Source organism: Dipodomys spectabilis, unplaced genomic scaffold (assembly GCF_019054845.1).
Source record: "Dipodomys spectabilis isolate Male_0828 unplaced genomic scaffold, ASM1905484v1 ptg000173l, whole genome shotgun sequence".
NCBI classification, from domain to species: Eukaryota; Metazoa; Chordata; class Mammalia; order Rodentia; family Heteromyidae; genus Dipodomys; species Dipodomys spectabilis.
In genome coordinates, this window is record NW_024870850.1 from 11,764,524 (window position 1) to 11,789,786 (window position 25,263).

The window sequence follows — 25,263 nt, forward strand, 5'->3', positions numbered from 1 at the left end:
GGCGTGGCGCACCATAAGGGGGCGTGGCGCTCGGGAATTACCCAATTACTCAAGGCCTGGGGGGGAGTGGGCGTGCCTGGGATTACTCCTTTCTCACTCAAAGCTAAACCCCGCTTCGCTTGGCAGCAAAGAAAATATTGTCTTCGCCCAATCTGGATTAAATGCGTAGATTTATCAGAACTAAATCAGGAATATAATAAAGGCAAGACTATTGTGAAGTTGAAGGGGAAGCGGCTAGGAACACAAAATTTAAGAAATAAAAATACGTCCAATCGGGAAAACATACAACAGAGGGGCTCATCACCTGCCCTGGACATCGATGGAAATCAACTAAGCAAACCAAAGACAGAGATGGGAAGGGAGGAATGAGAGGGAAAGAGGGAACACTTCCACTCAGCAAAAGGAAAGAAATGTAAATATCATCTGCTGTGGAAGAAATAATTGTATTGTCAAAGCTCATAGAACTCACAAACTTTATAGACCATGATAATGACAATTTGCCTCGTGAAGGTTAAAATGTGTTTGTGACTTTAACTAAGTATCACTATTCCACATACTGCGAAATATGTGAAAGTTATGTAATCACCTAATCTCAATTAAAAAAAGAAGTGAGAGAAGGGATGGGTTGGGAGGGATGGGTGACAATGTTATCAGACACTTTGTATTCATATACTGTCTTGTAGAATGGGAACTTCTTTGTACAACCTCTTAAAGATAATTTAAAAAAAATTTACATGTCCAAGAGTGGAAAAATTTATATTAAGTGAAGTAAACCAGGCCCAAAGAAACAGGTCCCATGGTTTCCCTTATTTGCAATAACTAGTATATGTCTGAGACAAGCAGAAACGGTCAGATAAGTTGTTAGGCAAAATGAACCCCAAGATAAGGATTCAAATGTTTTTTCTTTCTTGCAATTGTTTCTAACATATTTATAAGATGATTTCTTTGTTGCGTTTTATGTCCCTCCCCCACGATATAACCCCTGTTTTCACTGTATTTGATGTTGGTATAATTTGTGGAGGGGAAGGGAAAAAAACAAATTGTTTAAATAAGGATACAGGTGGACCCATTGCAGCAATGAGATGTACAAGTCGTTATGTCGAAAAACGAACTTTACAACTTTTGCCGGGGCGGGGGTGCGTGTGTGTGAGGAGATGGGAAGGGATGGGAAGGAGAAACAAAGGAGGAGACTACAGAGCTTGATAAGAAATGTACTCATTACCTTGCCCATGTAATTGTAACCCCTCTGTACGGTATTTTCATAATATATATATAAAAAAATATCCAAGAGCCTGGCGCCGGTGTCTCCTAGCTACTCAGGAGGCTGAGATCCAAGGATTGTCGTTTGAAGCCAGCTTGGACAGGAAAGTCTGTGAGGCTCTTCCACCAAAAGGCTGGAAGTAGACCTCAAAAATCGAATAGACCCGGGCTCGAGCAAATAAATTCAGGACGGCGCTCAGTTCAAGCCTTAGGACCAGCTCAAAAATAAAAAGGACCTAGGATCCTAGGTCTGTTGTGTCTAGCAAACAGAAGGCCTTGAATTCAATCCCCAGTCTTCTGCACTCCCTCAAATATGTGTTTAGTAAACAAAAAAAAAATCCCGACTTGTGAAGATTAGCAATCTTAATCTTGTTTTTTATTTTTATGTTTTGGTCCCAGTGACCAGCACAGTTCTGTTCCACACGGCTCCCATGTTTATGTTATGCAGCGCTTTATTCTCTCCCCCTGCTTCAGTTTTTTTGTTTTGTCAGTCGCGGGGCCGAGCCCAGGGTCTGGGCGATGCACTGTCACCCAGCTACACCCCGCAAAGAAACCACAAAGCCAGTCGATTGCACGATTCCATGCACAGGAACAGGAGAATCGAAGCTGTATTAGCTGTAGCTCAAGCTCTCCGTTCTTTCCAAAGTTCTTTCCGAGCCTCGGCTGCGGAGGAATCCTGGCCCGTGGACCGATGCCCATCCAGATGCCAGACGCCCGGTTTCCAGAACCCAGAGCTCTTGGCAAAGTGCGAAAGGGTAGCGCCTGGGTCGCGTGTCCACAGCTGGTCCACAGTTGCCAGCACTCAACCCGGCGGCCCTAAGGGCGGGGCCGCGATCACGTGACGGGGCGTGGTCTGTCACCGGCCTTTGCTCTTTTGGCCGCGCCTACTTTTTAGCTCAACCAATGAACCTGAAGCCAGAGACCCGCCCTCATTAGGTCTCTTCCACCTATAGCCTTCCGGCATGATCCTGACCGTCCAATCAGCTCTTCTGCCTCTTTTGACTGACAAGACCACGGTCCAGTGAGTGGGACCACAGTGGAACTGAGAAGGCCGGAAGCACGGCAGCTCGACTCTGGGCGCGCGACACATAAGCGGAGGCCGGCGACTCTCCTCGCAGCACGCGGAGGCGAACGGGGGACCAGGTAAGCGGCGGGTCCTGGGCGCGGGGCCACGGTGCGGGAACGTCGGTCCCGGGGCCAGACAGTTGAAAGGAGACGCCGCGGGTTGAGCGGGAGAGAGAGAGAGAGAGAGAAGGAGGGGCGCGAGACAACGGGGGGCGGGGCGGTTGGGCCGTCCCGGGCGCGCGGCGGCGGCGGCGGCGGTTGGCCACCGGGGCGCATGCGCGGGGCGCGGGCCGGCAGGCGGTTAGCGCGCGGGGCGCGGGGCCCGCTTCCGGCTGGGGGGGGTGTCATGGCGTCGGGGCGCCGACCCCGGTTTGGAGGAAAAACGTCTTCCTCCGGACAGAGTCGGCCTGAGACCCGGGGAGGGATTCGGGGCCGGGCCGGCCGCACCCCTGCTTCGCCTCGTTCTCGCCCCCCGCTCAGCGGTCACCGCGATCTAGGGCACGCTGATTCCCTCTTGGAGGCCAGGGTCCCCCCGGCGCGCCCAGCTGTCAGCCACCCGGAGCGGGTGGCACGCGCGACCCCGGCCACCCCGGCCCAGTCTCGGGCCCTGACCTGATGGCCCCTCGATGTCACCACACCGCCCCTTCCTGGGTGCCTGGGGCGAACCCCGAGACTCTGAGACTGGCCCCACTTGGTGTTTGCATGTTCACCTTCATTGCCTTTCATTTTTAACTAAGTGCTCATCGAACCTGTGGCCCATCGAGCAAGCGCTGCATCACGAGGCACACACCTGTTTGTTTCTTTGTTTCTTTTTCTTGCCTTAGGCCTTGAACTCAGAGCCCAAGGGCTGTCTCTGAAATGTGTGTGTGTGTGTGTATACATACATACATACATATATATATATATATATATATATATATATATATATATAGTCAAGGTGATGTACAGAAGGGTTACAGTTAGATAAGTAAGGTAGTGAGTACATTTCTTGTGGAACTTGTTACCACCTCTGAGCTTTTTCACTCAAGGCTGACACTACCTCTTGAGCCACAGCTCCACTTCTGCCATTTTTCTGCCCCGTAGTTAATTGGACATGAGTCTCACTGACCTTCCTGCCCAGGTGTACTTCCAAACAGGATCCTCAGGTCTTAGCCTCCTGAGTAGCTAGGATTATAGGTGGGAGCCACTGGTGCCTGGCTTAAGTGTGTTTATTTCTCTTATGTTCTTAGTCAGCCAGGTTTAGGGCCAGACTGCTTCTGCACCCCCTCCACCCCCACTTAGATCTGTTTAAAAGTCCCCCCTCCTCCTTCTCAACTTACTTTGGCCCCTCCCTGATTAGTTACCAGCACTTGATGACTGATTTTCCTGCTGTCAGTCATACCTTCCACTCCCCCTGAGGAATAAATTATTCTTAGGAAGATCCTGCTTGACTCACTCTGGAAACCTGTCAGCAATTCTCCAGTCATTAGCAAATGAAGTAATGTGCCCTGGGCCTGACTGGCACTTCTTTTTTCTTTTTAACTTTTGCAGTACTGGTGTTTAAACTAAGGGTGTCCTGACTGCTGGGCAGGGACACTCTGCCACTTGAGCCAGGCCTCCAGGCCTGTGTCTGTGCGCACACACACTTCTGTGCACTGATACTAGAACTTAAACTTAAGGCCTTCTGTGCTTAGATTTTTTTTTCCAAAACCTGGTGCTCTACCATTTGAGTCATACCTTCAGTCCAGGTTTTTTCTGATTGGAGTTTTCAGTTGGCTTTGACCCACAATCCTGAGATGTCAGCCTTTCAAGTGTCCCAGATTACAGGTAGCACCTGACTAGTGGGGTGCTACCTGAGATGTTCAAGGACAATACAGTGGATCAGTGGCCACTAAAGGAAGTGGAGGTTGGAAGGTGGTGAGGTATTGGAGGCAACACCTGCCAAAGGGGCCGTGAAGTCTGGTCATGAGGGGTGGTGGAAGCTGGGACTCAGGTTCACCCTGAGCATGGTGGGAGGAGGGAGGCTTTGAGCACAGTGGCAGAGTGTGGCAAGTCAGATGCAATTTGTCTTTATAGTCTCTCTCTGGCTGTGTGGGGAAGGGCTGAGGCTGTGGGCATAATCCAGGCCGGAATGATGTACCGATGGATAAGTAGCATGCAGTACACTCATAGGATGGAATATTACTCAGCCCTAAAAAGTGAAGCCCTGATAATGGTAATGAACCCCAAGAATGGGATGCCAAGGGAGAGAGAGAGCCTGACAAAAGAGCTTCTGCTGTATGATGGCATTTATATGAAGTGCCAGAACATGGAAATCCAGAGACAGGCAGTACAGGAGTGCTGGGTGGGTGGCAGCATGGTTACAAGGTGCAGAAGTGCGCATGTGCGCGTATGTGTGTGTGTGTGTGTGTGTGAGTGAGTGTGAGTGTGCGCGCACTTGTGTGCACATGCATTCTGGTCCTAGAGTTTAGAATCAGAAGCTAAGAGCTTTTCCTTAGGCTTTTTCTCTTTTTTGTTACTACATAGGTGAGGTTCAGGGGGTACAGTTAAATAAGTCAGGTAAAGAGTACATTTCTTTTTGGCCTATGTCACCCTGTCCCTAGCTCTCACCCAGTTTTTCCCTTCTGTCCCTTCCACTGGTTATATATAGTACATTCTCAGCATAATCCCTTGGCTTTTTTGCTCATCAAGGTTGGTGCTCTGCCACTTGATCAGGACTCCACTTCTAGCTTTTTTTGGGGGGGAAGGGTCAGTTGTGGGGCTTGAACTCGGCCTGGGCGTGAGGTAAGCGCTCTTATCCATTGAACCATGGCCCTCACACTTTTTGCTTTATTTAGTTTTCAAATCAGGTCTCACGTTTTTACCTGCACCCTAAGCCCTGTTGATGTGATGCACCCACACTTAGTTCATAGGTTGAAATGTAATTTTGATGACTTTTTACCCAGTCTGGCCTCTCAACTATAATCCTTCTGATCTCTCTGCCTCCTGAGTAGCTGAAATTACAGGTGTGACCCACCATGCCTGTCTTGGTGAATTTGATAGCAAGTACATATCTCAGTAAAGCTGTTTTAAAGAGAGGGTGGTGGTGGCAGCCTGGGGACCTGTGGCTGCCTGGGTGAGGAGTGGGGGGGTAGGGGTGCAGGCTGAGAGCAGACTGCCTTGACGTGAGCAGTCTGAGATCGGCGCTGGCTGGCTCCAGGGGAAGCTGGGGTCTTGCTCCACAGCCCCCGGTCTCTGGTCCTACCCCTCGCAGATCTGGGGGGGGCCGGTGGGCGGTGGGATGGAGCTCGGCCCCGCCCCACCCCCTTGCTCACGGGTCCCGCCTCCCCAGGACCATGGCAGAGCAGGACGTGGAGAATGAGCTTTTGGATTACGAGGAGGATGAAGAGCCCCAGGCCCCTCCGGAGAGCACCCCCGCTCCCCCCAAGAAGGACGTCAAGGGCTCCTACGTGTCCATCCACAGCTCGGGCTTCCGGGACTTCCTGCTGAAGCCCGAGCTGCTCCGCGCCATCGTGGACTGCGGCTTCGAGCACCCGTCGGAAGGTACGCGCGAGCCGGGCCTGGCCCGCCGCCCTCGCCGCGTCCCGCGGGCCCTCACCCGCCCTTCCCCCCGCAGTGCAGCACGAGTGCATCCCCCAGGCCATCCTGGGCATGGACGTCCTGTGCCAGGCCAAGTCCGGGATGGGCAAGACCGCCGTGTTCGTGCTGGCCACCCTGCAGCAGATCGAGCCCGTCAGCAGCCAGGTGTGTGCGCGTGCGCGCCCGCGGCGGGCACCCCGGGAAGGGGGGGCTCCGGCCCACGCGCTGTGCACACCCGCGTTGCTGGATGACCTGGGGGGGGGGGGGCAAGGCCGGCCCTCCCCCTGCTCCTGACGGCTCCTGCTGCGCAGGCCTGGGCAGGCAGTGCCGTCCCCGCAGGTGAGCCCGCCTCACGGCCCGGCCCCCCCCCAGGTGGTGGTGCTGGTCATGTGCCACACGAGGGAGCTGGCCTTCCAGATCAGCAAGGAGTACGAGCGCTTCTCCAAGTACATGCCCAGCGTCAAGGTGAGCGCGCCCGCCCGCCCCACCCGGCTGCCCCCCGCCCCACCGGGCTGCCCCCCGCCCCACCCGGCCGCCCCGGCCCCGCCCCGCCGCCCTGGCCACGCCCACTTTTACCAGGCTTGGCTCCAGCCGCTGCCTTCGAGGTTTGTGGTGGTTTATGCGCCTTAAAAGCCTGCTGAATTATGCATGGCCTCCGGGGCCGCGCTCCACGCCCGCTGCACCCGCTTCGCTCCGGGTCCCCGGAGACAGCGCGGTGGGGCGCTCGGGCGGCCCCGTGCCGTCCACGCCCTGGGGGCATGGCCTGAGCCATCCCGCAGGCCCATCCCCGTGCCCACCCGCCGCCGGGGCTGGCACGCATGTGGGTGGTGAAGCAGCTCCCTCGGGCCCCCAGGTGTCCGTGTTCTTCGGGGGCCTCTCCATCAAGAAGGACGAGGAAGTGCTGAAGAAGAACTGTCCGCACGTGGTGGTGGGGACGCCGGGCCGGATCCTGGCGCTCGTGCGGAACCGAACCCTCAACCTGCGGAACGTGAAGCACTTCGTGCTGGACGAGTGTGACAAGATGCTGGAGCAGCTGGGTGGGTGTCCGCGCCCCGGGCGGCGCTGGGGCGTCGGGGAGGCCGGGGCGCCGCGTCCACACGGGGCTCCAGCCCCGCCCGAGGCGTTGTCGCTTGTCGCCCGGCTGCGCCCAGCGCAGGGCCCCTGGGTGGGCGCGGGAGGCTGGCTCTGGCCTGGCCGCCTGCGCCTCTTGGGGCCGGGGGCGAGGGCGGGGGGGGCCGGGCGCGGGGCCGGGGCGCAGCCGCGCTCACGCCAGCTGTCTCTGCCTCAGGCTCCCCAGCCCGAAGCGCGGCTCGGCTCGAGGCGCCCCGGCACGGCTGCTCCGCGCTGGCCGCTGGCGGCGTAAGTGGACCGCGGCTCCTCCCGCGCCCGCCGTGCCCGGCACGCGGCCACCGCTCCCCGGCGCGGGGTGGGAAGGGGCGGGGCGCGCGGCCGCTCACGCCCGCACGCGCTTCTTGGCCCGCACGCAGACATGCGGCGGGACGTGCAGGAGATCTTCCGGCTGACCCCGCACGAGAAGCAGTGCATGATGTTCAGCGCCACCCTGAGCAAGGAGATCCGGCCCGTGTGCAGGAAGTTCATGCAGGACGTGAGTACGGGGCCCCGCCGCCCGGGCCCGCCGCCGCCCGGGCCTCCGCGCGCGGGCCCGGCGCCCCAGTGAGCCCCGCCGCCCCCGCTTCCCCCCACACAGCCCATGGAGGTGTTTGTGGACGACGAGACGAAGCTCACGCTGCACGGGCTGCAGCAGTACTATGTGAAGCTCAAGGACAGCGAGAAGAACCGCAAGCTCTTCGACCTGCTGGACGTGCTGGAGTTTAACCAGGTGAGGCCCCGCCGCACGCCTGCCCCCCCCACGCAAGCGTCCTGCAAGTCTGATGGCCGCGACCCACCCACCCACAGGTGGTGATCTTCGTGAAGTCTGTACAGCGCTGCATGGCGCTGGCGCAGCTCCTGGTGGAGCAGAACTTCCCGGCCATCGCCATCCACCGGGGCATGGCCCAGGAGGAGCGGTGAGTGCGCCTGCCCCGGCCCGCGCCCCGGCCCGCTGCGCGCAGCCCCCCACTCACGCAGGCCCGCACGCCCCCTCCCCGCAGCCTGTCCCGCTACCAGCAGTTCAAGGACTTCCAGCGCCGCATCCTGGTGGCCACCAACCTGTTCGGCCGGGGCATGGACATCGAGCGGGTCAACATCGTCTTCAATTACGACATGCCCGAGGACTCGGACACCTACCTACACCGCGTGAGTGTTCTTGCACGCGCACGCGCCATCGCCCGCCCCGCCCGTGCCCTGACCCCGCCGGCCTCCCCCGCAGGTGGCCCGCGCCGGCCGATTTGGCACCAAAGGCCTGGCCGTCACGTTCGTGTCCGATGAGAATGACGCCAAGATCCTCAACGACGTGCAGGACCGCTTCGAGGTGAACGTGGCCGAGCTGCCGGAAGAGATCGACATCTCCACATACAGTGAGGGCGGCGCCCGGGGCGGCGCGGGGGGGGGGGGGGAGAGGGGGAGGAGGTGCGGACCCCCTCGGCCCCTGACCCCCGCTCCCCTGTCTCGGCAGTTGAGCAGAGCCGGTAACCACGGAAGCGGAAGCGGCCCAGGGATGTCGCTGCTCCCGCCAGCCCGGCCTCGCCGCCCCGGCCTGCGCACGCGCGGCCCACCTCTCTTTTTACTGTGGCAAAGCTGTAGATTTGTGTACGAATAAATTTTTATTATGGAAGCCCGGCCCCGTGGTCTCCTGTGGTCTCCTCCGCGTCCACACTGTCCGCGGCCGGGCCTGTACCAGGCGCGGTGCACCTTCACCGCACACCGCAGAGAGGGCCCGCCACGCCCGCCTTCCCGGGCCGCGGCCTCGTACCGTGAGCCTCAGCGGCTGAGTCCTAGCTTAAGAAAGCGGCGGCCAGCGCCCCGGCGGCGCCGCCTCGGCCTCAGTCTCCCCGTGCGCCCGGGGCCAGTCCGTCTCCCAGGCCGGGCAGTGGCAGGACGCGGGGGTCCTGGGGGCCTGGCCGCCGCCCAGGCTGCAACGAGGCCCGCACCGGGAGTCACAGCCCGACGACGACGACCTCAGGGCCTGGAGGGAGACGCGAAGCCCTCAGCCGCCATGCCCTCCCTCCTGCCCGCCCTCCTCCCCCCCATGCGGCCCGGCCCGCTGCCCTCACCCGCGTCTGCTGGCTGGAGCCCGTGCTGGACGAGTGCGAAGAGCCGAACTCCGAGTACTTGCCCTCAACCACGGCGGAGGCCCACCGGCGGTACTCCTCCCGCACCTGCGGGGCACGGGGGTCAGGCCGGGGGCGGCCCCTGCTGCACCCCCCCCCCCCCGCCCCGCGCTCGGCCCCGCCCCGCCCCTGCTGGCCCCGCCCCTGCTGACCACGCCTCGCCCTGCTGGCCCCGCCCCATGTGCTCGGCCCCACCCCTGCTGGCCCCGCCCCTGCTGGCCCCGCCCCACGCACTAGGCCCCACCCCTGCTGGCCCCGCCCCACGCACTCGGCCGCACCCCGCCCCGCCGGCCCCGCCCCGCCCCCAGCCGGCGCACCTTCTTGTTGAGCACGCAGAGCAGCAGGAAGAGAAAGAGCCCCTGCAGGCCCGAGAGCAGCGAGAAGGCGTAGGACAGCGGCATGCTGTGTGGGTCGAAGAGGAACAGGCCGAACACCCACGTGCCGCCCAGCACCACCAGCTGCGCCACGGCCGTGACCGTGAGCACGCGCGCCCTCCGCAGCCGCTTCATGTCGGGGTTGATCTCCGAGAACTTCTGCGCGAGCTTCCACACGGTGGTCACGAAGATGACCGCGTTGCACTGGGGGGCGAGAGGGGGGGGACGGAGGGTCAGTGCAGGAGAGCCGGGGGGGGGGGGGGGGGGGGCGGTGAGGGCTCAGCGCAGGAGGGCGGGGGGGAGGGTGAGGGCTCAGCGCAGGAGGGCGGGGAGGGTGGGAGGGCTCAGCGCAGGAGGGCGGGGAGGGTGGGAGGGCTCAGCGCAGGAGGGCGGGGTGGGTGGGAGGGCTCAGCGCAGGAGGGCGGGGAGGGTGGGAGGGCTCAGCGCAGGAGGGCGGGGAGGGTGGGAGGGCTCAGCGCAGGAGGGCGGGGAGGGTGGGAGGGCTCAGCGCAGGAGGGCGGGGTGGGAGGGAGGGCTCAGCGCAGGAGGGCGGGGTGGGAGGGCTCAGCGCAGGAGGGTGGGGTGGGAGGGCTCAGTGCAGGAGGGCGGGGGGGGGGGGGGCGGTGAGGGCTCAGCGCAGGAGGGCGAGGTGGGAGGGCTCAGCGCAGGAGGGTGGGGTGGGAGGGCTCAGCGCAGGAGGGTGGGGTGGGAGGGCTCAGCGCAGGAGGGTGGGGTGGGAGGGCTCAGCGCAGGAGGGCGGGGTGGGTGGGAGGGCTCAGCGCAGGAGGGCGGGGTGGGTGGGAGGGCTCAGCGCAGGAGGGCGGGGGGGGGGGGGTGGGAGGGCTCAGCGCAGGAGGGCGGGGGGGGGGGAGGGCTCAGCGCAGGAGGGCGGGGGGGGAGGGCTCAGCGCAGGAGGGCGGGGTGGGAGGGCTCAGCGCAGGAGGGCAGGGAGCAGGGGGGTGCGAGGGGTCAGCGCAGGAGGGGGGGATGGCAGGAGGGGGTGAGAGGGCTCAGTGCAGGAGGGGGGATGGCAGGAGGGCGGGGTGGGTGGAGGCGTCCGTGTCCTCGGCTCACCAGGATGATGAAGGCCAGCGGGCCCACGAAGCTCCAGAGGAAGCCCCGCTTCAGGCTCAGCCAGCAGCTGGAAGGAGCAGAAGCGGCCTCAGCCCCGGGTCCCCAGCGCCCCGGGCCCAGCCTCGCCCCCGGGCCCGCCACTCACTAGCTGGGGCGGCCGTAGCCCTCGCTGTAGACGGCGGCCGACACGGCCACGACGAGCAGCGGCACGCCGTAGCCCAGCAGGCACTGCCAGCGCGTGCGCAGGCCCTGGCCGCGGAACACGCGCACCACCAGGAAGTAGAGCTCCAGGCCCTCCAGGCTCATCCAGCAGAAGGCGGCCAGGAAGCAGTAGTGCAGCAGCGCGGCCACCAGGCGGCAGCGCAGCCCCACCGGCGGGGGCGGGGCCTCGCCGGGGAGGGCGGGGCCGGAGCCCCGGACGGGCGGGGCCTCGAGGCTCCAGCTCTCCTGGCAGGCCGGGCAGGGCGTCGCGTCCTCACCGCCTTCCGCGTTGTTCTCCACGCCCGCCAGGAACAAGGCGGAGCCCACGAAGAGGCAGAGGCACAGGTGCAGGTGCACGGTGGTGCGCGAGCTCTGGATGGAGCGTACCAGCAGGAAGGTGAGGATGCAGAGCAGCAGGCAGACCAGGGACAGCGACAGCCCCACCTTGGTGATCAGTGCCAGCCTCGGGTCCTAGGGGAAGGGGGGGACACAAAGAGGAGGCGCTGGGCGGCACACCCTCAGACCCTGTCCCCTCACCCCAGACCAGGTCCTATTTTCCTGGGTCCTCTCCTGGCACACAGACAGGCTGCACCCATCCACGGCCCCTCACCGGGAAGGACGTGGGGTCACTTGAGGCGCCTCCACGGGGCAGGGACAGCCCTCGCTCACCTGGATGTGGTAGTGAGCCATGAGGATGGCGAAGCTGCTCAGGTGCCGGCACTGGCATATGGTGATGCCATCCTTACTGTCCACCTTCCGGCAGCCTTCCGTGGACCAGTGTCCACTCCTGTTGCCGTCTTCCCCTTTCCAGAAAGCACAGATGACCTCGTCCCGAGGCCCCGGCATCTCCCGCTGTGGGTTGCACAGAGCTGGTCAGAGAGGTTTGCTTGGAGCCCCCAGCCTTAGGTCCAGGCTACTTTTCAAACTAAAGGAATACCTACTGAGCAGCAGGACACTGGCAACTCACGCCTGTAATCCTAGCTACTCAGGAGACTGAGATCTAAAGATCACAGTTCAAATCCAGCCCAGACTCATCTCCAGTTAACCACCAAAAAAGCCAAACAAGTGGAGCTGTGGTTCAAGTGGTAGAGCAGCAGGCTTGAGTGAAAAAAGCAAACTGGGAGTATGAGGCACCGAGTTCAGTATCTAACACAAGCATGAGAGACAGAGAGACACTGGACAGTCTAGCGAGCAGGTGGCACCTGGGGCTGGGAAGGTGGCTCAGTGGTAGTGTTGGCCTTGCATGCATGAGGCCCAGGATTTGATTCCTCAGCACCCCATAAGCAGAAAAAGCCAGAAGTGGTGCTGTGGCTCAAGTGGTAGAGGGCTCCCCTTGAGCTGAAGAGCTGAGGGACAGCGCCCAGGCCCCGAGTTCAAGCCCCACGACCGACCAAAAAAAAAAAAAGGTGCCACCTGGACAAAGATAAAAGATAAAGAACTGACTTATACAGAGAACGAGCAGCCCAGGATACAGAGAACGAGCAGCCCAGGCAGGTGCCCCAGCCGGTGCCAGGGTCCTGAGGTCTGAACAGAAAGAACAGATTGGGGGAGGCAGGGACAGGGAGGTGTGGGGCTCTCCCCGCTGACTGTAGGCTTGAACGTCGGGACTCACGGAGTGTGAGAAGTTGAAGGTGACCGGGTAGGCGAGTTCCCCTGTCTTCGTGTTGGTCAAAAACACAGAATTGATGCTGGAGAGAAATCTGAACTGTACGCCCAGCACAGGGCTCTCGTAGGTCTCCTCCAGCGAGGCCAGCCTCCCTTCCAGGTCTAAGGAGCTGTTGGTCAGCCAGTTCTTCATGTTCTGGCTGGACAGGATGCCTGCCACGGTAGGGCCTGGGGACAGACAGGAGACATGCCGGCTTTCCTCCTTATGCTCTCCCTTAATCTCTCCCAGCCTCTCTCCTGGGCCAGCCCGGTTCAGGCTCAGCTCAGCCACCATGAGTCTGGAGCCTCTCCTGATGGCTGTTGGGTCCTCCCAGATCGCACCCCACTCCCAGAGACTCCCTCTGGGGACCCCTACCATTTCTAGACGGTTCATTTCCAGTGGCTACAGCCCAGCTGAGCGTCATCCGGGCCTGGCCATGGCCGATGGTGGTGTTACCAGCCGGCTGCTGCTGCTGCTGCTGCTGCTCCTGGACCATCAGGAACAACGCTGAGGAGACAAGGCCACGACAGACACTCCAGCTTAACAAGGGAGTCTAGCCAGGCACCAGTGGCTCACGCCTGTCATCCCAGCTCCTCAGAAGGCTGAGATCCGAGGATTGTGGTTCAAAGCCAGCCCTGGCAGAAAAAGTCTGTGAGACTCTTATCTCCAATGAACCATCAGAAAACCAGAAGGGGCGCTGTGGCTCAAGAGCTGAGAGACAGGGTGCAGGCCCAGAGGTCAAGCCCCATGAGGCACAGGAGGCTCACCCCTGTCATCCTAGCTACTCAGGAAGCTGAGATCTGAGGATCATGGTTCAAAGCCAGCCTGGGCAGACTCTGTGAGACCCTTATCTCCAATAAACCACTCAAAAATCAGAAGTGGCGCTGTGGCACAAAGAGGCTCAGGGACAGTGCCCAGGCCCTGAGTTCAACCCCACAACTGACCACACACACACACACACACACAGGCCCTGAGTTCAACCCCACAACTGACCACATACACACACACACACGCAGGCCCTGAGTTCAACCCCACAACTGACCACACACACACACACACCATAGAGCCTAGGATGTGGCTGGGCAACAGAAGTCTCACCTGTGCTGGAGCCGGAGGTGTAGTTGAAGGAACCTGAGGGCAAGGCCTGGGCCAGGGACCTCAGCGTGCCCTCCATGCCCAGGAGCAGCTGGGTGGCAATGCGGTGCCGAGCAGGCAAGTCCAACCTCTCCATGTCCCCGGGAGCCTCCAGCAGCCCATCCAGAGCCTTGATGAGATTCTGGGGGTGGCAGGTGGCGGAGCAGCGGAGTTAGTGGCTCACAGGGCTGTGTGAAGGCCTCCGTCCACGCCAAAACACCAAGAGAATGCAGGTGCCAATCATTTCTCCTCGAACTCAGGACCTCACACTCTCACTTGGGTTTTTCACTCAAAGCTGGCGCTCTACCACTTGAGCCACAGCTCCACTTCTGACTTTTTGCTAATTAATTGGAGATGAGTCTCACAGCCTGATATCTCCTGCCTCGCCTGACATCCAACTGCAATCCTCACGTCTCAGCCTCCTGAGTAGCTGGGATGACAGGCATGAGCCACCAGTGCCTAGCTTATTTGTTTTTGTTTTTGTTTTTTTGGGGTCCAATCGTGGGGCCTGAACACTGGGCCTGGGCGCTGTCCCTCAGCTCTTCAGCTCAAGGCTAGCACTCTTCCACTTGAGCCACAGCACCACTTCCGGCTTTTTTTCTTTTTGCTTATGTGGTGCTGAGGAATCCAACCCAGGGCCTCATGCATGTGAGGCAAGCGCTCTACCACTGAGCCACCTTCCCAGCCCCTGCCTAGCTTATTTGTATCTCGAAGTCTAGGCTGGCCTCAAAGTCATGGCCGAAGTAATCTCTTGCCATAGTCTCTGAATAGCTGGAACTACAGGTGTGTGCCACCAGGCGCTCCCCAGGTGAAATGCTTCCACCAAGGTACTGCCAGTGTGTGGCTGAACCGATGCATGTGGGCCCTGCTCCGTTGCGAGCAGTGGGAACCCCTCCACCACCACCACCCCTCCCAGCCCCAGGTCCCCCTGTGCCCTGCTCACCTGGATGGCATCCTCTGTGTCCCGGGCTGTGTGTGGCTGGAAGTCTCTGGTCAGATTCTGCATCTCCTCCAAGAAGGCGGCCAGAGCCTGGGGGGCAGAGGGGGCGCTCAGAGCCCAGCCCCGCGTGGGGTGCGTGGGGCGGCCGAGGGGTCTCACCCCACCCCGACCCCGCTGCGCCCCTCACCGGGCTGTGGATTCCGGGGGGCGCCGTCCAGGCGGGGAAGGCGACCTCTGCGGGGACAGAAAGGGTCTCGGTGGGCGGGGCGGGCGGGGGGAGCGGGCGGGGCGGGGCGGGGCGCAGGCGGGGCAAGGCGCGGGGAGCAGGTGGGGCGGGGGAGCGGGCGGGGCAAGGGGAGCGGGCGGGGCGGGGCGCGGGCACCTGCGCACGCGGTCCTCCCCGGCAGCGGCCGCCAGCCCGGGGGGCAGCGGCACCTGTAGGACCCCACGGTGTTGACGCAGACGGCGGAGCTGTGGCACCGGTGCTGTCCGGAGCGGCACTCGTCCACGTCTGCGGAGACAGGAACGGCTCAGACCCCGTCCCCGCCCCGCGGGAACCCAAGGCGGTGGCAGTGCCGCTGGACCAGAGGAGCCGCAGTGGCGGCGGAGGGCGCGGGGCTCAGGCGGGCGAGGGCGCAGGGCCCTGGGACATCGGGAATCGCGTCCGGTTAGTAAGCAGCGGCCCGGGTCCTGCAGTCTCAGGGCTGGTGCCCGCTCTTCTCGGGACCCGGGACCCGGGGCTCCGGGTCCAGCCAGGGCGCACGGGGTGTGGCCAAGCTGGGCACGAATAGGTGAGGGGGCGTGGCCAAGCGAGGAACATCAAGTCGTGGGCGTGGTTAAGCATGGGAGCGGAGCGTGTAGCCAATGGACGTGGTTGCGATGGGCGTGGCTAGGCGATGGGCGTGGCCCGTCCCCGTCCCTCGGAGTGGCGGGGTCTGCAAGCTGCGGACCTTCACACTGGGTGTGCGTTGGGCCTTCGGGGGATCTCAGGACCGGCCTCCAGCCGCGTCGGCAGCGGCACTCGTACCGGCCGGCTTTGTTGAGGCAATGGGCGGAGCTGTGGCAGCTGTGGTGGCCGGAGATGCATTCGTTCACGTCTGAGGACAAAGCCCGAGGGTCAGACGCGGCCCGACCCTCGGGTCACCGCCCCCACTTCTCTGGTAGCCAGTGCCGGCCCCCGGGGGCCTCCAGCGTCACCACCTCCGCCAGGAACGTGGCCCCGGGGAACTTGGGCCCGGCAGGTTGCTCGGCCCTCGGTGCACAGTTGATGCCAGGGGGGAAACGGAGTCATGGGGCTGGACTTCCTGCTGGAGGCAGTCCTGGCTGTGGCTGAAGTCCTCAGAAATGGAACGACGCGTTCTTTCCCCGGGTGGCAGAGAAGACGCCACCCCCCAGCGCTGCCTGGCATCTGAGTCCTGGGTCCCCAGCACCGCTCCGGTGCGGCCCCTGCAGGCCCCCGGGGCTCGGCTCTCCATCGCCCACGCCTGCGAGGCGAGGGAAGGCGGCTCGCAGCTGCAGCGGACTCTAGGCTGGGGGTCCGCCCGTCTCCTGTCTCCTGCAATCAGGCATCTGGAAGGTTCTGTGGTCTCCTCTGGGCTCTCGTTGCCATGGAGGTGATCCTGCTGTGAGAGGTGACCTCTGCCGCCAGCTGGGGCAGGGGAGTCCGGGCGCCTGTGGATGGGGAGCAAAGGCCGGCCCGGCCCCGCGGGAACCCAGTGCGGACGAAGGCGGCGGCCCCAGGCACCGGGACGCCCGGGGGCGACCTGTGTCCTGATGCCACGGGGCGGAACGGCTGGGGGCTGGGCAGGACGACTCTCTCTTGTCCACTGGACCCCGACGTCCCGGAGGCTGCACGGTGGGGCGGAGCCTGGGGGCAGCCGGCAGGGCGGGCGAACGGCCACGGAGGAGGACGGCGGCCCAGCCGCCATCGGCGAGGCCCGCGGCCAAGGCCTGCGCCGTGGGTGTCACTTGCTCCTCACTCCCACCCGGACTCGGCGAGTCCATCAGCTTCCGTCCCAGGACAGGTCCGCGCAGCACCTTCCCTTTCTTCCTCTTGCTCTGGGGTCCACACTGGAACCTCGTCCTCACCCAGCCGTGGGGTGCGGGTCAGGGTCACCTGCCCACCGCCCCCTGGCCAGGAACTGAAGAGGGCCAGCAGCTGAGGGGGTGTTGGAAGCCCCTCCTGGGGTGGCCGCCCCTCTGGTCTCCTTTGTCCCGAGTCTCCCGGCTGCGTCCATCGAGGTGGGGGCGGAGGGGGGGCTGCGAGGGCCTACGGGGAGGCTGAGCCCGTGCGGCCCTGGGGGCGGAGGCGGTGCCCTGGCGATCCGGGCCAGGACGAGATCCTGAATGCACCCCGCGTTCAGTTGATGCAAATGAGATGCAAATTGGCAGGGGGACCAGCATTGGAGGACCGTCGGGTCAGGAGCGGGCTCTCCTCCCCAATCCTTCCTTCCTTCACAGGAGCTGACGAGTGACCCCCAGGTGGGCGTGTCCTTGGTTCAGGCCAGCCACAGGGCGTGGCCACGGGCGGGGTGGGGCTCACAGTTGGAATTATGGTTCCCTGACAGGGTGTGGCTCATCCTTAACGATTGGCCCACTGGCAGGGGCGTGGCTCAGTGATTGGCGGGCGGCTCAATGCATGGGAGTTTGGCCCAGCGGTTGGGGGCGTGGCTTTAGTGGCGGGGCTGTAGGGGCGGGGACCGTGGCGGGCGTGGCTCCGCAGTAAGGGGTGTGGCCTGGCGCTAGAGCCCTTTCCTGACCAGCGCGTAAATCACACAAGAGCAGAACCAGCACACAATTCCAACAGCACGCCATCGCTAACGAGACTTCCCAGGCGTGTCAGGAGGAAGTGTCCTGTCGCTCCCCTTTCACAGGCAGGTAAACTGAGGCCCTGACAGGTCAAGTAACTTCTCAAAGGTCACACAAGGGGCCAACGACAAGGCTACTTGGTTCGTTCTGTCCTGGGGCCGGGCCTGGCACCCGCTGGGGCAAGCAGCTACCTGGAACCACGCCCCTTCCCGGAGCCACGCCCCTTCCCGAGCCCCACCCCACCCCTGGACTACTGCTTTTACTTTTACCTTTAAAATCTAGGGCCCCTCCTCCCCAATCCTTCCTTCTTTCTTAAAACAAAAAATCACAACGAATCTTATTGCATGTCATACGCCAAAAATGTTTTTGATTTGGCAGCACTGGGGATTGAACCCAGGTCCTCACACTTGCTTGGCAAGTCCCCTGCCCCTAGTTGTCCCCTCTGCAGCTAGCCCAGCCTGACTTGGAATAACGAACGAGTCCTCTGGCCTTGGCCCTCCAAGTGCCGGGATTACCACCGTGCCCACCTGTGCAGTGCTTGCTGGGTAACCTGCTATCGGGCACAGGCAGTCAGGACAGGGCTCCGCCCTGCCCTCAGCGCTGGTGTGCAGGTGCGCGCGCACCTGTCCAGCTCGTCTCACGCTCTAGGCGCTTGTACAGCCATTCCTTGGTGATGGGGAGGAGGGCGGGGTCTCACCTTGACACGTGTTCTCACTCTCGTTCCTGAATATTTTGTCCCCAGACTCCAGTGCATATCCTGGGCTGCACGTGCAGTAATAGCTCCCTTCCGTGTTCTCGCAGTCCGCAAACTTCCCACAGTACGTCCTCAAAGGTGGTGCACACTCGTTGATGTCTGCAACACACAGGCCAAAGGTCACCTTCCAAAGGTGTGAGTTCTCTCAGGAGGGAGACTCTCCCATCCCCAGCCTGACCCCCAGCACTGGGGCTGATCTCGCTTTTGAAAAGAATCTTGGGCTGCGCTCTGAAGCCGGGCTGCACCGGGAGCAGGCCATTCCTGAAGGCTGATCAGTCAGCTCTGCTCCTCTGAATTCTCAGGGTGACGTGCAGGATTTAGGCACAGTGGATAGTGACAGGGTAGGGGATGGGCTGGAGGCTCAGCACCTCCCTCTCCTAGTCCTGAGGGAAGATGGACACACAGACTCCTGGCCACCCAGGTCCTTTCTCCACAGGAAGCCATGCACATTGATTTCTTGTTTCTCCCCTTCTTTTCTCTCCTTCAGTGATGGACTCCAACTGTGACCCGAGTCCCCCACTCTCATAGGACTAGACCCCCCCTCCAGTGTGCCCAGCACCCCAGGCCTCTGTACCGTCACAGCTGCCGTCAGGGCTGGTGATGAGCTCCTCGACTGAACTGAATCCCGCATCACAGCGGCAGGTGTCGGCACTGAGACACTTGGAGTTCGGAGGACACCACCTGGCACAGTCTGAGGCAGGGATGGGGACCAGGTGAGGAGCCAGGCTGGGGCGGGGCCAGCGCCATCCCGGGGGAGGGCCCAGGGGAGGGGGGGGTTGAGGGGGCGGCCCTGTGTCCTCCCTGGGCTGAGGGGTGCGGGGAGGACGCTGCCCCCAGCCTCCAGGTGGGGACCGAGTGCTGCCTGCAGACTCACCTGCCTTCTGGGCTGCAGCTCCACACAGACTCAGCACCGTGCACAGCACTGCAACGGAGCGGGGAGGGGTCAGGGTGCCTTTGAGGGGTGGGGGGCTGACCCCCCCCTCCAGGCTTGCTCTGTGTCCATCTCAAATGCAGAACTCATGTGAGCTGGTATAGTGATGCACACATACAATCCCAGCCCTCATAAGGCCACAGCAGGAGGACCCCAAGTTCAAGTCCAGCCTGGGCTACTTTTATTTATTTATTTTTTATTGTAAAGATACTATACAGAGGGTTACAGTTACATGAGCAAGGTAATGAGTACACTTCCTATTGAGCATTGTTACCCCCTCCATTGTTTTCCCCCTACCATCCTTTCCCTCCCTACCTTCCCTGAGGTGCTTTTTTTTTTATTGTTATTAAGTGATTACATAATTTCCCGAATTTCACAGTATTGTGGAATAATGATGCTCATTTAAAGTCACAAGTTCATTCTAACTTTCCTGGAGCAAATTGTCTATCACAGTCTATAACATATATCGGTGCTGGATACTTTTAAAATAAGACATCTCAGGCTGGGTGCCAATGGCTCACACCTGTCATCCTATCTACTGAGGAGGCTGAGATCTGAAGATCACAGTTCAAAGCCAGCCTGGGCAGAAAAGTCTGTGAGACTCTGATCTCCAATTAACCACTAGAAAACAGAAGTGGTGCTGTGGCTCAAGCAGTAGAGCGCTCACCTTGAGCTGAAGAGTGCAGGGACAGTGGCCCAAGCCCAGAGTTCAAGCCCCATGACCACCACCAACAACAACAAAAAAAGACTTATCTCAGAAATTAAGAAGAGCGAGAGAGTGTGTGTGTATGAGTCTCTGGCTCACACTTGACATCCTAGTTACTCAGGAGGCTGAGATGTGAGGATTGTAATTGGAAGGCAGCCAGGGGAGGAAAGTCTGTGAGACTCTTTATCTCCAATGAACCAGCAAAAAGCTAGAAGTGGAGCTGTGGCTCAAGAGACAGAGCGCCAGCCTTGAACGGAAAAAGTTCCAAGGACAGCACCTAGGCCCTGAGTTCAGGATCTAGAACTGGCACCAAAGAGAAAAAAGCAAAGAAGAGAAAAGGGAATGGAAGGGCAGGGCAGGGAAGATTCCAGAACAAGTATTTAGTATTTTTGCCCCCCCAGGTTCTCAGGGGGTCCCCCCTCTCCTGTGCCAACTTGGGGACTTGGGTGACAATCACTGTCGCATCTCTGGGGTACAGGGGTGACCTTTCACCCCAGCTCCCTCCCCCAGGAGTTGTGGTTTTGAGCGGGGTGCATGCTGAGGGAGGGGTGTCTCCTGTGTTCCTGCGAGCAGCAGGACACCCACAGCAGGTCCTGGGGGGCCCCAAGTCACCATGGAGGAGCTTTAGAGATGAGGACCTGCTTTGCCAGTGGCCAGAGAGTGAGGCACAGGCGCAGAGCTGGAGAGGAGCGGAAGGCGGGGCAGAGAGGGGGGACAGAGTCCGGAAAGAGAAAAAAGGGCACCGAAGAGGGGCGCAAAGAGGGGTGCTGGGGAATGCCAAGATGGGGAACACAGGGGAATGGCGAAGACTCCCCCAATCTCAGGAGTCCGGAATGGGGGTGTGGGAGCGAGGGAAGGGACGAGAGGAGGAGGGGAGGTCCCGGTGACTCATTCACTTCCGGAGGCGGGTGACTCATGGCTGTGACCCCAGATCCCCCCCCTCGAGGGAATCCCGAGTCGGTTACAGGGCCCAGGGCGGGGGGGCGGGGGCGATGGCCATGGGGTTCCCCTGACTGTCGGAGAGCAGGCCCTCCCCCCCAAACACAAGCCCTCCCAGCTGGGGTAAACTGAGGCGCGGGGCCCAGCCCGCTGCTCTCTTCCTGCGCTCTGCGGTCGCACACAGGGCTGGGGCTTCCTCCACTTCCCCCTCTGCGGGGTGGAGGGGACACAGACATCAACGGGACAAAAGCCATTTGTCCCCAGCCTTTCCCAGAGCCAGCGCAGCTCTGAGGGGACTGGGAGACACCCCAGAAAAACCCTGGAGCGGGGAGGCCAGGGGGGGACCCCCGGCCCCCAGGAGGGCTGGGCACCGTGTCCCCGGCCCCCAGGCCGGGCTCCCGCCCCCCGACACCCCCAGGCCGCCGGCCACGCGGTGTCCATCTGCGGCCTTGGAAGAAAACCAAACGGGAGCCGGGCGGCGGCCGCGCATCTGGAGTTCATTCCGGGCTGGCCGGGAACAAAGACCAGCGCTGCTCCCTTCGGGGGCGGGGGCACTTGGTGCCTCTTTCTAAAGGGGGTCTCACGGCCGAACCCCAGCCTCCCCGTCCACACCCCCAGCATCCTCCCCAACACACAAACGCGAGCCCGGCCCGTCCCTAGCGCGGGGGCCCCGCCGCCGCCCCCTGACGCCGCCAGGCCAGCGGGGCCCCGCGGTCGGGCCCCCCCCCCGGTTTTGGTGGCCCGGCTGCCCCGGCAGCGCGGGGTCCGTGTCCGGAGGACCGTTAGGGCTCCGGGCGGGACGGCGGGGCGGGGACCCAAGTCCCGCGGAGTCAAGTTCAAACCCCGCCCGGCTCCGGCGCCGCCACCTGCTCTGCGCGGACTGGGGGCCCGGGGGCGCGGCCCGGGGGAGGGGGCCCGGGGGCGCGGCCCGGGGGAGGGGGACCGGGGGCGGGGCCCGGGGGAGGGGGACCGGGGGCGCGGCCCGGGGGAGGGGGACCGGGGGCGGGGCCCGGGGGAGGGGGACCGGGGGCGGGGTCCGGGGCCTGGGGGAGGGTCCCGGGGGTGAGGGCCTGGGGGAGGGGGTCCGGGGCCTGGGGGAGGGTCCCGGGGGAGAGGGCCTGGGGGAGGGGGTCCGGGGCCTGGGGGAGGGTCCCCGGGGAGAAGGCCTGGGGGAGGGGGTCCGGGGCCTGGGGGAGGGCCCCGGGGGAGGGGTCTCGGGGCCTGGGGAGGCAGTCGGGGGGAGCGGGGGGGGGGGGGAGGCGGTCGGGGGGAGCGGGGGGGGGGAGGCGGTCGGGGGGAGCGGGGGGGGAGGCGGTCGGGGGGAGCGGGGGAGGGGGTCCGGGGAGGGGGCCTGGGGTGGGGTCCGCCCCGCACCCCTCTGTGTGCGCTACCGCGGAGCACCCGCCCGGCGGCTGGGGTCCCCCTCCCCGGGCGCCTTTGCTCCCCGATCGCCTTTGCTCCCCGATCGCCTTTGCTCCCCGATCGCCTTTGCTCCCCGATCTCTCGGGCCAGACAAACTCCAAACAGGTCCCGGTGCAGAGATGGCGCGCGAGGGAGGCGAGCAGCCCTCGGCGCCCCAAAGCTCCCGCCGGGCGCAGCCTCCCCAACCCAGGCTCAGCTCGGCCTCACCGCTCCGCACCCAGGGGTCCCAGGTTCTCACCGACGAGGGCCGGGCGGCCGAGACCGGCCATGGCCCGGAGCGCGGGACGGGCGGGCGCGGGACGGGGCCGCGGCGGCGCTGGCGCTGGCGGCGGCCGCGGGCTGCGCCTTATGAGCGGGGCGGAGGGGCTGCGCGGCCCGGGCCCTCCCCGGAACTGGCGGGGCCGCGCGCCGGGCGGCCGGGACGTCCCCGGGGACGCGACCCGGGAGGGGGCGGGGCGGGGCGCGCGTCCCCGCGCTCGCCGACACGTGCGTGCGCGCACAGGCGCGCTCTCCGGCCGGAGCGCGCGTGCGCGAGCGCGGGCCCCGCCCCGCCCCGGGACACAACCTGTTCCCCCCCTCCTCCCAGGCCCGGGGCACGGCCAGGCCGGCGCGGCCAGCTGGCCTCCGGTCCCGGGGCTCGCGACACTGAGCGGCTGGAGGGGTGAAGGAGGGGGGTCCCCAGGGGTCCCCACGGGGATGGTCGCCCTGTGCACAACTCGGCTAACCTAGCCTTCCCAGAGCGGGAAACTGAGGCAGGAAAGAGAGGCCAGGGTCCACATGGGATGGGGGAAGGGACACCCCCCACGGAGGGGTCTTCACGGGAGAGAGAATGTCCAGTCCAGGAAGAGAAGCTTCGGGGTCCGCCCCAACGGCTCAGCCTCAGGTTCGGAACGACAAGAACAGAATGGACAGGGAGAGAAACTCCCAGGCTCGGAGCAGCCCCCAGGCCGGCCCTCCAGGGGCAGCTCTTTAACCCACACGGTCACGTGATGGGAACTTTGTTTCCTTTTTAGGAGAAGTCATGTGATCGCCCTGTGGTCTCGTATTATAAAGCCCTTCCAGCGGCCCGGCCGGATTTGGACACCGAGGCCTCAAAGCATCTGCTAGGCGGCTGCTGTCGATTGTCCCAGTTCCTAGAGGGAGGGGAAACTGAGGCTCGCAGTGGTAATCTGTACAAGCCCTGGGGCCCAGCCCAAGCCCCTGGGAAGAGGCCAGGGTTAGGAGGGTCTTCCCCACTTCAGCGGCCACAGGCCTCGCAGCCGATTGTGAACAAAGACCTGAGGTCTCAGGATCTCGGTGTGAAGCCATCCGAGGCAGGAAGGCGAGTAAGATTCTCTTTTTGCCAATGAACCAACAAAAAGCCACAAATGGAACCCGCCGTGAACCACAAGAACCAAGCCGGAGCACCAGGCCCTGGGTTCGAGACCCAGAATTGACATACACAAGAAAAAAGATGCTATCATTTGAGACAGGGCCGGCCTGGCGCTTGAGGCCTCCCTGCTCCTCCTCCTGAATGCTGGGGCCAATCATCACCTCTGGCCTATCCCATGATGCGTGCTTTTTCCTTATTTATTAAGGAAGATTTTTCTGATGACAATGTTGATAAGACATGCCATTTTGCTTTTTTTGGGGGGAGAGGGGGTCAGTGGTGGGGCTTGATCTCTGGGCCTGGGCGCTGTCCCTCAACTCTTCAGCTCAAGGTGAGCGCTTTACCTCTTGAGCCACAGCGCCACTTCCGGTTTAATGGAGATCAGAGTCTCAGGGACTTTTCTGCCCGGGCTGGCTTTGAACCATGATCCTCAGATCTCAGCCTCCTGAGTAGCAAGGATTACAGGCGTGAGCCACTGGCACCCAGCTACCATTTTGCTTTTTATGTTCATTCTGCCGGTCCTGGGGCTTGAACTCGAGGCTTGGGCGCTGTTCCTGAGCACGTTTTCTGTTGAATGGACGTGAGGGCCGGGGCGCAGAATCCAGCGTTCCCCACAGGCTAGGCCAGTCACCGAGACACGCCCCTCGCCGTTAACCACGCCCCACAACGAGACCACGCCCTCGCCGCCGGCCACGCCCCTCCGAGCCGCAACCAATCACCACTAACCGCAGGCACCCAGGAATCCTCGGGCCACGCCCACGGCGGGTGGCCACACCCCCAGCGTCTCGCACAAACGACCCAGCAGCTAATGGATGAAATGCTAAAGTTGTTGGAAATAGCTCAAAGGGGAAGAAATGCGGCCGCAGCATGGGGGGGGGGGGAGGTCATACAGCTGAGCCTCTGCACTCCAGGTTGCACCCCTTCCTGTCTGAAAAAAGATGAGCGCAGGTCCACTCTGACTTCTCTGGGTCCCCCCACTCCTGGGGGAAAGCAGGAAAAGGGACACCCCTTGTCTGCGCAGGTCACATGGCCTCTGACCCCTTTCAGCTAGCCTTGTGGCTGGACTTCCAATAGACCCAGAATCCTACTTCTCCTCGGGCCTGGTCTGACCGCCTCCTCTCAGGACCCTGGTCCCCACCCTCTCAGCCTCTCAACCAGGCACAGCTGAGTCCACGCAGATCTCACCTCCCAGGGGCCCCGAGGCGAGGCTCCTCCGGTCCAGCCGCAACCTGCCCTCCTCTCCCCCCCCCCCCCCCCCCCCCCCGCTGGCCTCACCGGCCTCGCAGGACGTGACCCCAGGGCCTTTGCACAGGTGGCCTGATAGTCTTTTTACCTCCAGGAACCTTAAAAGTTCCTTTCTTTTCTTGGGTTCTCTTTTTGTTTTTCCAACTCCACAAAAACAAACAATTGAGGAAAAACTAGGAAGTGGCGCTGTGGCTCAAGTGGTAGAGTACTCGCCTGGAGCTGAAGAGCTGAGGGACAGCGCCCAGGCCCAGAGTTCAAGCCCCCACAACCGGACCCCCCCCCCCCAGCATCCGATGCGGCCCCGGATCCCCCCCCCCCGCCCCCGGCCGCCCCGGACCCCCCCCCGCCCCCGGCCGCCCCGGACCCCCCTCAGGCGCCCGGGCCACCCGGGACCCCCCCCCCAGCGCCCCGCCGCCCCGGACCACCCCCAGCGCCCGATGCCGCCCCGGACCCCCCCCAGCGCCCGATGCCGCCCCGGACCCCCCCCCAGCGCCCGATGCCGCCCCGGACCCCCCCCAGCGCCCGATGCCGCCCCGGACCCCCCCCAGCGCCCGATGCCGCCCCCGGACCCCCCCAGCGCCCGATGCCGCCCCGGACCCCCCCAGCGC

The 25,263-nt window shown here is 62.8% G+C and overlaps 2 protein-coding genes across 2 annotated transcripts; one reads left to right on the plus strand and one right to left on the minus strand.

Annotated features, from left to right (window-relative positions):
* The first annotated feature begins 2,302 nt into the window (after positions 1 to 2,302).
* Ddx39a (DExD-box helicase 39A) lies at positions 2,303 to 8,623 on the plus strand. The gene is made up of 11 exons (XM_042693866.1): positions 2,303 to 2,403; positions 5,636 to 5,847; positions 5,921 to 6,048; positions 6,256 to 6,348; positions 6,737 to 6,920; positions 7,371 to 7,489; positions 7,592 to 7,723; positions 7,801 to 7,910; positions 7,995 to 8,139; positions 8,213 to 8,360; positions 8,459 to 8,623. The coding sequence occupies exons 2-11, from the start codon at positions 5,640 to 5,642 to the stop codon at positions 8,473 to 8,475; spliced, it is 1,284 nt and encodes a 427-aa protein (XP_042549800.1). The 5' UTR covers positions 2,303 to 2,403; positions 5,636 to 5,639; the 3' UTR covers positions 8,476 to 8,623.
* On the minus strand, positions 8,584 to 22,346 carry Adgre5 (adhesion G protein-coupled receptor E5). Its single transcript, XM_042693865.1, has 18 exons — positions 22,280 to 22,346; positions 18,918 to 18,965; positions 18,618 to 18,734; positions 17,987 to 18,142; positions 15,432 to 15,578; positions 14,864 to 14,992; positions 14,669 to 14,715; positions 14,485 to 14,571; positions 13,506 to 13,683; positions 12,783 to 12,914; positions 12,369 to 12,595; positions 11,432 to 11,617; positions 11,037 to 11,233; positions 10,707 to 10,934; positions 10,562 to 10,628; positions 9,431 to 9,691; positions 9,057 to 9,161; positions 8,584 to 8,968 (listed from the first exon to the last, which is right to left on the minus strand). The coding sequence occupies exons 1-18, from the start codon at positions 22,308 to 22,310 to the stop codon at positions 8,783 to 8,785; spliced, it is 2,529 nt and encodes an 842-aa protein (XP_042549799.1). The 5' UTR covers positions 22,311 to 22,346; the 3' UTR covers positions 8,584 to 8,782.
* Between the last annotated feature and the right edge of the window lie 2,917 nt (positions 22,347 to 25,263).

Bases quoted from the DNA above. Each gene is read 5' to 3' on its own strand.
- Ddx39a (XM_042693866.1), top strand. From the start codon at position 5,640: ATGGCAGAGCAGGACGTGGAGAATGAGCTTTTGGATTACGAGGAGGAT. The intron at 5,848-5,920 runs GTACGCGCGAGC...TTCCCCCCGCAG, and splicing joins CTTCGAGCACCCGTCGGAAG to TGCAGCACGAGTGCATCCCC. The intron at 7,911-7,994 runs GTGAGTGCGCCT...CCCTCCCCGCAG, and splicing joins GGCATGGCCCAGGAGGAGCG to CCTGTCCCGCTACCAGCAGT.
- Adgre5 (XM_042693865.1), bottom strand. From the start codon at position 22,310: ATGGCCGGTCTCGGCCGCCCGGCCCTCGTCG. The intron at 14,572-14,668 runs GTGAGGGGCGCA...TCTGCCCCCCAG, and splicing joins CCCCCGGAATCCACAGCCCG to GCTCTGGCCGCCTTCTTGGA. The intron at 9,692-10,561 runs GTGAGCCGAGGA...CTCGCCCCCCAG, and splicing joins CGCTGGCCTTCATCATCCTG to TGCAACGCGGTCATCTTCGT.